Below are 12,056 nucleotides of genomic sequence, written 5' to 3'. Positions count from 1 at the left end.
CTATGTACTCTTGATTGAAACTATACTTTGTTTAATAAAATTTAATTTAAAAATGTTAAATGGATTTCAAGGTGTCTATTAAGTGTCAATCAGATATATATATTCTTGGGACATGTGTGGCTATTATGAGTCAAGTTAGAAGTCAACTGATAAGATCTGCAGTAAATATGTGATTCTGTATTTTGTAAGCCTTTTTCAGTATAACAAAACTGCTTGCTTAATGATTTTAAGAGCAAAAGAACAAGATAGCCCCAATAGAGTAGCCCAGTAAGCCTTTTCTGGGATTGTTTAACCATGATAAAATATATACTTGCCTGAACACATCCTGCTAACATTTCATACAGAATGTGGGCACGTTTCTTCATTACTCTCACGTCAGTAGGGGTGGAATCAGCACACTGTCCATTTTGAATGGGGTTGATAAATCGATTTCTAAACTCTTTAACAGAGCCCAACAGGTTTTCCTTGATGAAATTCACCATACAGTGGTCTGTAGAATTATAAAGCATAGTCCAAATAAAACAGATAAAAACATAAATATTAATTTTAAGTTAGTTATGAAACAAGATGAGCCAGCTCACATTCAATAAGATTATTCTGCAGTGGAGTCCCTGTTAAAACAACTCTTCTTCGTGTCTTTATGGAATTCATTGCCTTGGAAATGGCAGATGCTTCATTTTTTAAAATGTGTCCTTCATCACATATAACAAAGTCAGGACCTACCAAAAAAAAAACACAAGTCTCTCAAATTATAGGAATTATAACACTTACATTCATTTAAATATAAAAATCTTTATTATAATTATTCACAATTGCTCCTATAATTATGTAAAATACCCAAACAAACTATAATCAGTGTAAAAGGTGATTCCATAGAGTATTACAAGCTGTGCAGATTTACATAATGAAGGTAATGAAGCTTATTTTTTTAACAAGTAATTAATAATGTGTTACACAACTTTTACAAAGGGACCACAGTGCCCACTGGCTCCATTATAAAATACAGGAGCTGGCTACTTACCATATTTTTCGCTCCATAAGATGTACCTTTTCTTCCCCAAAAGTGGGTGGAAATGTCTGTGCATCTTATGGAGCAAATATTGCATCACAGATCGTGATGTGTATTACCTGACCTGTCAGCGGTAGAGACGGCTGTTAGAAGAGGAAGTGGTAGGCCCACGAGAAACCCCTGGGGACACTTAACACCAGAATTACCAAAGCCTATGAAAAAACTCATAAATTTGTTCAACCACCTTAAATCCCTTTCACACCTCTCCATCAGTGTCTTGTGTCTTGTAAATGTGTCGATAAGCAGCAAGCAGCTTGCTATCACATCCCCCCACCGCCAAACAGTTTTTCTCAGCTCAAGTCTGTTTACCTGCATGTCAGTTGCTTAGAGTTGTATAGAGTGATAAGTCAAGCAAAATGACACCTTTTTTAAATACTATATCGTTATTTGGAACACATGCATTTCATGTGTGTTACGTGTCTACAACTTGAAAAGGTTAGCTTTTTTTTTTTTTTTTGTTCAGTTTTATTCTCTCAGTTGCGTTCACGCTTCTCCCGATCTGACACTGTTGTTTTCACATAAAAACGTCCTATAACAGACGTGAACTCAAATGACGACGAGGGTTCTACACTTTTGCTGTCGCTGTACGGTGCAGCTTCCACCTGCAGCTAGTTGTCTGACTGCATTCTCGTACCATTTCTTACGAACTGAAGTGTCAGCGTGCCCCTTTCGTGGCATTACACGTGTATTTTTTGAGCATGCCTGTGTCAATCAAACACAGGAAGCTCTGCACTCTACTTGTAACTTTACACAATAGGAAGTAAATAAATAAATCAAGGTAAATAACAGTCGACCTGGCTTTTATGTAAGTAACATATAAATGTTAATGTTTTGGGCATATGCACCGTCCACATCTAAACACTAACGTGGATAGTCACTTGCATACTGAAGAGTCTATAGCTGTGGGTGGAAGCTGCCATTAGCAATGCCTCAGATGGAACTGAAGATAGTATCATATATGAAGACAGCAAAGAAAGTAATATCACTGATTGTGAGCAACTGAGCTTCATAAATTCTGACACTAGCGATGAGGAGTTCTTGGGGTTTCCAGAAAACTAGAAGAGTGCTTGAACCTTAAAGTCTCTGCTCATTTGTTAATGACAATGATGATGGTTCTTAATACCGCTGTTGACTTTACATGGTTGAAATATTATTCTGCTATATTTTATTAAATATATTAGTACATCGTTTGGTTCAGAATAATTTTTTTCTTTTTTTCCTCCCCTAAACCTAGGTGCGCCTTATGGTTAGGTGCTCCTTATAGAGCGAAAAATACAGTATTTTTTAAGACCTATAAAATATGCTTAACTTTTGAATGTAGTTCCATGTGACAAAGTAATATATACCATGACTATCAGGAAATTAGTTGGACTTGAAAATATCAAACCAATCCCTTAAAAATCTAAATTAGATATTTTTGTTTAATTAAAAATATTTAAATGTTAGAGTTTGTTATTTTAATTCCATACTAAAGATAGACTGCAAGGTTGAGTTTAAGGAGGAGGTAACACAGGCACTAGGTGGCAATGAAGAGTTATGAGACAGCTGGGCAACTACAGCAGAAGTTTTAAGGGTGACAGCAAGAAGGGTGCGACATATGGACAGAGGAAGGAGGAAAAGGAAGCCTAGTGGTGGAATGAGAAAGTACAGGAGAGTATACAGAGAAAGTGCAAAGAAGAAGTGGGAAAGTCAGAGAAATGCAGAAAGTAGACAAGAGTACAAGGAGATGAGGCGCAAGGTGACGAGAGAAGTGGCGAAGAGTAAAGAAAAGGCATATGATGAGTTGTATGAGAGGTAGGACACTAAGGAGGGAGAAAAGGACCTGTACCCATTGGCTAGACAGAGGGTCCGAGCTGGGAAAGATGTGCAGCAGGTTAGGGTCATAAAGGATAAAGATGTAAACATACTCACAAGCGAGGATATGTTGAGAAGATGGAAAAAGTACTTTGAGAGTCTGATGAATGGAGAATGAGAGAGAGAAGGTTGGATGATGTGGAGATAGTGAATCAGGAAGTGCAACAGATTAGCAAGGGGGAAGTAAGGACAACTATGAAGAGGATGAAGAATGGAAAGGCCGTTGGTCCAGATGACATACCTGTGGAAGTAAGGAGGGGTATAGGAGAGATGGCAGCTGCGTTTTTAACCAGATTGTTTAATGGAATCTTGGAAAGTGAGCGGGTGCCCGAGGAGAAGAGAAGAAGTGTACTGGTACCAATTTTTAAGAATAAGGGGGGTGTGCAGAGTTGTAGTAACTACAGGGGGATAAAATTGATGAGCCACAGCTTGAAGTTATGGGAAAGAGTAGTGGAAGCTAGGTTAAGAAGAGATATGATGATTAGTGAGCAGCAGTATGGTTTTATGCCAAGGAAGAGCACAACAGATGCAATGAGGGTGTTCATGGAGAAGTATAGAAAAGGCCAGAAGGAGTTTCATTGCGTCTTTGTAGACCTGGAGAAAGCATACGACAGGGTGCCCTAAGAGGAGTTGTGGAATTATATGAGGAAGTCGGGAGTGGCAGAGAAGTATGTAAGAGTTGTACAGGATATGTACAAGGGAAGTGTGACAGGTGGTGAGGTCTGCAGTAGGAGTGGTGGATGCATTCAATGTGGAGGTGGGATTACACCAGGGATCGGCTCTGAGCCATTTCTTATTTGCAATGGTGATGGACAGGTTGACAGATGAGATTAGACAGAAGTCCCCTTGGGCTATCATGTTTACTGATGACATTGTAATCTGTAGCGAGAGCAGGTTGAGCCTTGACCCTTGAGAGGTGGAGATATGCTCTGGAGAGGAAAGGAATGAAGGTCAGTAGGAACAAGATAAAATGACAGGAAGTTTACTGGCAAAAGGTTGATGAGTTTAAATACTTGGAAGAAACAGCACAGAGTAACAGGGATTGTGGAAGAAAGGTGAAAAAAGAGTGCAGGCAGGGTGGAATTGGCGGAGAAGACTGTCAGGAGTAATTTGTGACAGATGGTTATCAGCAAAAATGAAAGGGAACATCTACAGGATGGTAGTGAGACCGGCTTTATTATATGGGTTGGAGACGGTGGCACTGACAAGAAAGCAGGAGACAGCTGGAGGTGGCAGAGTTAAAGATGCTAAGATTTGTATTTGGTGTGACGAGGATGGACAGGATTAGAAATGAGTACATTAGTGGGTCGGCTCAGGTTGGACAGTTGGGAGGCAAAGTCAGAGAGGCAAGATTGTGTTGGTTTGGACATGTGCAGAGGAGAGTTGCTGGGTATATTGGGAAAAGGATGTTAAAGAATAGAGCTGCCAGGCAAGAGAAAAAGAGGAAGGCCTAAGAGAAGGTTTATGGATGTGATGAGACAGGACATTCAGGTGATGGCTGTGACAGAGCAAGATGTAGAGGACAGGAAGATATGGAACAAGATGATCTGCTGTGGCAACTCCTAATGGTAGCAGCCGAAATAAGAAGACTAAACTATAATATTGTTCATATATTAAAAACAAATGAATTAAAAAAAATTAGGTATACATAAGTAAAGCTAAAAGACACATATACATGCAACAACTCTCTGTAATACCTTGTTAAAGTAAGCAGATAAAGAAATAATACTAAATACTAAAAATAATACTAAAATACTACTAAATACTAAAGAAATACTAAATAATTTAACACAGGAAAAAAATGGTGCTACTTTGAAACATTTTAACTCTTGGTTATGGCTTGCCAAGAATAAAGGTTGAGAAACTCTTCTGTACACTCAACCTATAAAGGTTCTCATTTTACATAGAGGAGGTAGCACCATCAAGTCTTGAGTACCAGCATCTGATACAGAAACAGTAAGGACATGTTTACATGTTCATGTTTTACAAATCATGTTGGCCTATCTTGATACAGAAAAAAAAAAAATTATATGGCTTGTTGAGGCCTAATACATAAAACACAATAAACTCTCATATTCATATGTTTAGAACTACTTGGGTAGAATCTCAGTGCCTGAACCAAATAATCGATGCCACCCCTTGTGTTATTGTAGGCTACCACAGTGCAAAGCGTTTCAGCTTCCACATTTCCCCTGATATCAAAACTGACAGTTGCTGCAATGTGAACTGTACTTACAGGAGTCAGACATCTTTCTTGTCCTACCTTCCACTTGATAACAATTATTTTGCCTTTTTCCCCACACAACTATAGTCCCAAGTTGCAGCTTGATGCTTTCAAATGACTGGCGTCAACAGGCATATCGTGTCAGTTTGACATGGATAGTGAAACTGATGCATATGGCATTGTACGGCCTAAGTTAGGTAACCAATTCATATTGTCATCACTATCACAAGACTCAAGGAATTTCAGTTTGTTCTAAAACTGACTTTATAGCTTTTTGTTTGCCATTGTGTTTTTGGTCGCAGGCTACACCTCATTCGTAAATACTGATGAGTTAACAGTTATCATAAAGTGGCAGAATGCATAGAAATATTCATGATTTTTTGAGCATGATATTATTTCATCTACTAGATGGCAACAGAAAATTGTCCAGAGAGTTATTTGGGCTAACACTGTAAAGCAGATCATTACACATAATCATTGCTTCAACTTTGACTTGGTACAACTTTTGTTGGCACTACCAGTGTGCAGTTTCTTCCCACATCCCAAAATCATATTATGTGTGATTCTAGATACATGCAAGGATCTTCCCGCAACCCTGAACTGCATAAGCCAGTTAGAAAATACTTGGATCTGCAGACATGTACATCACAACTAAAGATTAAACGCGATGTCTCCATTTGTTTACCAGGAGTGTTTATATAATTGTATTAAAAAGCAATTTATTGTGGCATCATTTCATGAATTTACGTTCACAATTTTCTTTAGGCTTTAACTGCTGAATTTGCACTTAGAGTTGTTCTTAGGCCTATGGCACTCTCCAATGACAGTCTTCTTTCTGATGTCAGGTCCCAGGATAACACCCATATTGTCACTAGTTTAGTCTCTCTTGAATTCTGCCACTGTTTCAGATCCATAGCACAGAGGCACCTTTGCCAAAAAACAAAAACAAAAAAAATATCTATATCTTGACACTATTTCTACTGTTGAACCTGAAAAAAACACCATCAACTGCACAGCGTCTCACGCTCCTCTTTACTCAGCCAATCTCAGATTTACTTCTCATTGTCATTTTATCTTATCTAATCACAATGCCACACACCTTTTTTCTCTCAAGGTCAGGCCTTTGCATAACATTTTCATTGGCTGCCACAAATCCAACTTAAATGGTCCACTGTATCTTCTAACAGCCTCCGGTCCTCAACAATGAGGATCCTGCGAGCTGGATCACCCTTGGGGCCACATGAACATAGTGCTATAACTGACGCTCCTTTGCAATACAGGAAATGTGCCACATTCAGGAATCTGTGAGAAACTGCTCATTCAACACAAAATCAAACCAGCAGTATCCAAGGAGTTTCTGAAGAGACACAGTACCAAAGGAGTCTCGTCTTCATCTCAGGTCACTTGATAGTGTCCATGTCTCGCAGCCACATAGCAAGATAGGTAGCAAAAGGACTCTAAACACTTGGACCTTCAACCTATTGCGTAGTTACTGGAAGCACCACATACCCCTTTCCAGCAACCTCATGATCCTCCATGCTCTCCCAGTCAGTCTACTGACTTCATAGGAACAATCACCAGAGACATGAATGTCACTGCCGAGGTAAGCAAACCTCTCGACAAGGTCGACACTATCTTTGCAGACAGACACATTGCTGATGGCTGTGCGTAAGAGAATTTTTAAAGCCTGGATCTTGTTTTTTATCTAGGACACTCACAAACCTAGACATTCAGACTCCTCACTCACTCTCTTCAAAGATTCCGCTGCTGTTAGAAAAGTATATGACATATTTGGTTGAAGAGTTGTTAAGTGGCTTGTACATAAACCAATACTACTCTGTATATTTACCAAAACCAGCAAATAAGCTACCACGTTAGACTACCAAATCATAAAAAATATATCAACAAATTTGTTTGGAGAAAAAAAAAGAAGGAAAAAAAAAAGGTGGTCTTAATGTAGTCAAAAAAGAACCATAAATTAAATTACATTCATAGGGTTCCATGGTCTAACGTGCATATGTTATCTAGCTAAAATCAAAACAATCAATCAGTGAACGATATAATTCACTGCATTTGTATGCAAGTATACTTTTATTGGAAAGTTTTAAGGTTATGTGTCACATTAGAAATTTTCTCACATCCCTCCAGAATGGGGAATTGGGGGCTGGAGGTTAAAAATGAAGCCTATATTTCACTTATGATATTTTATAAGTAGCAACAACAGAACAAGCTATCCAGGCATTCTCCGTTAAGTTACATTGACTGCATTATCTCTGAGCATCATTTACAATATTTTAGCTAGAAACAAAAATGCTTGAGGAATTTCCAATGTGATAAGAGGAAAATAGGGTTTTAACCAACCTATGACAGTTAGGTCCAAAGAACAGGCTTACCTGGATCAACCAGAGTTTTGTGAAAAATTTCTTTTAGCTTTTTGCTCTTAACATTCCGGCCTTGTGTCAGATTTCGATACATTTCATAACCAATTATCATTACGCCTCCATCTTCATGCCAACGCTGCAACATATATGATCTTTCTTGGGGTCGCTTCACTGTAGCAAGTTCACACACCTAAAAGGTAAAATTATCAGTAAGTGCATTCATACATGTAAGGTAAATAACAGCAGTTTTCAAAAGTTTTACTAAATTTACTTATAGGTCTGTAGTATAGGAATGGTAAAATTCTTCAAAATCAAAACCGACACCAACTGACAGAGTTGGAAACAAAGTTGAAAAACAATTTCTACATTTCTGTAACAACTTTAAGGATACAAACGTATTAACATATTGTACTTTTGTTTACTTTACGTTGCAAGAAATTTTCTTCAACACACTACTGCAAGAAAATAAATATAATGCAAATAGGGTGCAAAACTAAAATATTGCACAAATATGAATAAAGTTAATGAATATTATCATGGTGAAACTTTGACATACTACAACACTGAATCAAGAATATTTCTTTTATTAGAATGTATGAACTTTCAAATTTAACTTACTAAGATCTTGAAAATACACTTGATCATGGTCAGAAATTTACAAAAAGTCAATTCACAGTTAAGAAAGATGTACACAATTGTTTTGCCAGATGAAAAGGCAGCAAGAAACAGTGCTGCATGATACTGAACATCTAAATGGTTCAAATGTCTGGTAAACTGTACACCTGTTCGACTTGCATCAAAAAGAGGCTTACCAAAAAGAGTGCAATTTAATAACTGGCTTAGAATCTGAGATTTAGAAAGCTTTTCACAAACCCCTTCCCCACAATTTGCACAGATTCTAATCCCTTCCCCACAATTTGTACAGATTCTAATCACTCATTTCTTAATTTAATTTACCATATCAAGTAAAAATGTACATGTGCAAAAAATACAGAATCTGGCTTCTATAAGTTATACATGTACATATTTTTATTACTGGCTACTGACACAACACACATTTTACAAATGACACACATACAGAATAAAGGTTGCCCAGCCTGTGGGCTGTGGCAGCATTGTGGACGGGCCATCGCCATCTCAGGACAAGATTTTTTTAAATATCTAAACATTGATTGGGTATTCTCACACTTAGTGATGGAGGAATTGAGATATTCCATATACTTGGTTTCAGATATTTGATTTCTTCTAATTCCTTCTTTTTCATTCAGCGAAGGTTGCTTTTAAGGAAGTATGGAGTACCATTAACCTCCTTGTCTTCCCACCCATTCCCATTTCTCTTTTGCCTCATCCCTCTTGTCTAAATCCAAACCAATATCCCTTGTATATGCTCTACTTATAAAGTGTCCCTCAAATTTCCTCCTACTGTTTTTAACTGTCATTGTGATCTCCCCAACAGTGAATTAATGTGTTAGAACTCCATTTTCCAAAACATACATATTTTAAAATTCTACATCTATTATATCCTACCTCACAAACCTGTTACATAATAAGCCTAGCCCCTGATCCGATATGCCAGCTTTGACCCCCTAGTGCTCCTGAAAGATGCCCACTATTCAGACTTGGACTAATACAATTAGTGGTAGGTTTGTTTCTTTCCTTTACCTCCTTTTTTCTTGTTTCCTTGTTCAATAGCAAAGGCACAATGGTGGCCTGTGCCTCTAGATTCTAAGTAATCCTTGGCTTGATTTAATATATATGTATGTGTGTATATATATATATATATATATATATATATATATATATATATATATATATATACATACACATACACAGTGGAACCTTGGTTCACGACCATAATTTGTTCCAGAACTTTGGTCGTGAACCGAGTTGGTCGTGAACCGAAGCAGTTTCCCCCATAGGATTTTGTATGTAAATACAATTAATCCGTTCCAGACCGTACAAACTCTATGTAAATATGTAAAAATATGTAAAAGATTACGCACAAATATAGTTAATTACACCATAGAATGTACAGTGTAATAGTCAACTAATGTAAAAACATTGAATAACACTGACACAAAACACCTAGGCTCCCTGCTCAGCTACACGAGCTGGCTTGCTCGCGCTCTCTCTCTGTAGCACACACACCAAAAAAGCCCCTCCCTCAGCTACAGGAGCAGCCTGGCTCACGCACTCTCTCTCTCTCTGTAGCACGAGCGCGCAAACACACACACACACACACACACACCCCTATCCCCCCCATCCCTTTCCCTGTCAGCTGCGCGCTCTCTCTCTGCGCTTGCTCGCTCGTGCTCTCTAATCTCTCTGTAGCAGGTGCTCGCGCAGCATTTTTTTTTAAAATGAGTTTTAAGCACAGCAGAAAAAAAGGAACATCGACCAAATCCGAAGTGCATTTAAAAACCAACTCACAAGCAACCAAAAAAGTAAGATTGCAGGAGATCACGCTATTAAACTTAAAGCCTGATCGCTGTAAACACTTTTTATAAAATGAGTTTTAAGCATAGCGGAAAAAAGGAACATTTGAAAAAAGAGAAAGGTAACATCGCACCTAATCGCGCTATGAAAAACTCCATCTGAAAAAAGTGAACATTTGCAACATGAACTGAACTGAAAAATTAACTTTTGAAAAATCCGTAATACAAAAACCACCAAGAAAACCAACCTTGCATAAGTCGAGTTCTGGCATGAAGTGTTTTCCTTCAGGTGTTTTCTCTTGTGATTTCTTGGGTTTCTGGTGCTTTTAGCTGTTTAGCTGGTGGGAGTGAAAGCCTCATGCAGCCATTCCAAAAACAAAGTTCTTGTGACCCAACCCTTCATGTTTGCTGGCAGTCTGGCTTTGTTTACATTATGCTGCTTGAAAGCACGAGGGTTCTCAAATTGGTAAATGAGTAAACTGGTAAACAGTTTTTCCACCTCTTGTAATTTCTTTCTTTACTTCGATTTCAATTTTCTTCTCACCACTCTTCACTTGATTAGAAGCCAATGGAAGGAGAACAATGAACAGAGCTCTTGCAGCAGCGGCTCGCCGCTCTCTCTTTTCTTTCTCTCTCAGGCTGCCTGTGGTGGGGGGATGGTGCGCTAGTACGTACAGCCTGCAGATAGGTAGGCAAACACGTGCAGGAATCTCCTCCTCCCCCTCCCCAGCAGGCACGTGGAATTGGGGGGATGGATGGCTTGCACTTACTGGCTGCAGATAGGCAGGCAAACAGTGCAGCAATCTCCTCCTCCCCTCCCCAGCAGGCACGTGCTCGCTCGTGCTCGCTCGCTCTTGCTCTCTCTCTCTCAGCTCAGGCAGGCAAGGGAAACTGGCTTGTTCGTATACCGAGTGTGTGGTTGTGAACCGAGGCAAAAGTTTGGCGAGCTTTTTGGTCGTGAACCGAGTTGTATGTGAACCGAGGTTCCACTATATGTATGTATGTATGTATGATATATATATATATATATATATATATATATATATATATATATATATATATATATATATATATATATATATATATACACACACACATTCTGATGTTTTAGGAAATCTAATCTCATAATATTCATCAACTTAATACATATACAGATTCAGTGTTTATTAATGCTTGTCTGCAAATTAAGCAATGGCAATCCCAAAATGAAAAAAAAAATCTATTGGTTGATTAAACCACTATTTACACACATCATTTAGTATTAATGACTGCTTTAATGAAGTCTACTTAAAAATCCAGCAACATCAATTGAACCATTGAACCCACAATTTACGAATCACTCATATATTCTGTAATATCTACATGAAAATAACCAAAAGGTCAGAGATGAATGAAAGAATTAAAAGACAGAAGATAAACAGTGTGAGGAAGTGAACTGAGTTAAGGAAGACAAAGTATCTAAAGTGAAAACAAAGAACAACTGGGAAAAGACGTGCACTGTAAAGGAGGTGAAGTAAGGTGGTCCAAGATAAAAATGAAAAAATTGACAGAAGATGTGGGAGATCACATACCCCTTACCCACAAGGCTACTAAAGAACACCTAAAGCAGAGGAAGTAGATTTTGGGTGGTATTGGTCAACCTGGGTAAAGCAAGATAAAGTCTGGAAAATTAATGAATTTGTTTGCTTTTTTGTTTTTAACACTACAATAGAATCCTCACCAAGTTTTGTTTCCCTTGATCTCTTTTTTCTCCCAAAAACATATAAGGAAATTCTTATGGCCTTATCACCTCACCAAATTACCCACTGATAGCCCCCTTTATTTTGCAAGTATCTGAATTAGATAGATAGATAGATAGATAGATAGATAGATAGATAGATAGATAGATAGATAGATAGATAGATAGATAGATAGATAGATAGATAGATAGATAGATAGATAGATAGATAGATGAATTAGATAGATAGATAGATAGATAGATAGATAGATAGATAGATAGATAGATAGATAGATAGATAGATAGATAGATAGATAGATAGATAGATAGATAGATAGATAGATAGATAGATAGATATTATTAATCCCAAGGGGAA

At 37.9% G+C, this 12,056-nt stretch overlaps 1 protein-coding gene across 3 annotated transcripts in view; it reads right to left on the bottom strand.

The window, feature by feature from the left end:
* The window catches only part of atrx (ATRX chromatin remodeler), a 352,828-nt gene that overhangs the window by 114,598 nt on the left and 226,174 nt on the right, over positions 1-12,056 (bottom strand). For all 3 annotated transcript variants that reach the window (XM_039765743.1, XM_039765744.1, XM_039765745.1), the window contains 3 exons: positions 7,541-7,718; positions 582-719; positions 315-490 (listed from right to left, as the gene is read on the bottom strand). In XM_039765743.1, coding sequence (XP_039621677.1) covers positions 315-490; positions 582-719; positions 7,541-7,718 — 492 coding nt within the window. The remainder of the gene's footprint in view (positions 1-314; positions 491-581; positions 720-7,540; positions 7,719-12,056) is intronic.

Source organism: Polypterus senegalus, chromosome 10, assembly GCF_016835505.1.
Source record: "Polypterus senegalus isolate Bchr_013 chromosome 10, ASM1683550v1, whole genome shotgun sequence".
In the NCBI taxonomy this organism is placed as follows: Eukaryota; Metazoa; Chordata; class Cladistia; order Polypteriformes; family Polypteridae; genus Polypterus; species Polypterus senegalus.
This window is presented reverse-complemented; position numbering and strand designations above follow the sequence as displayed.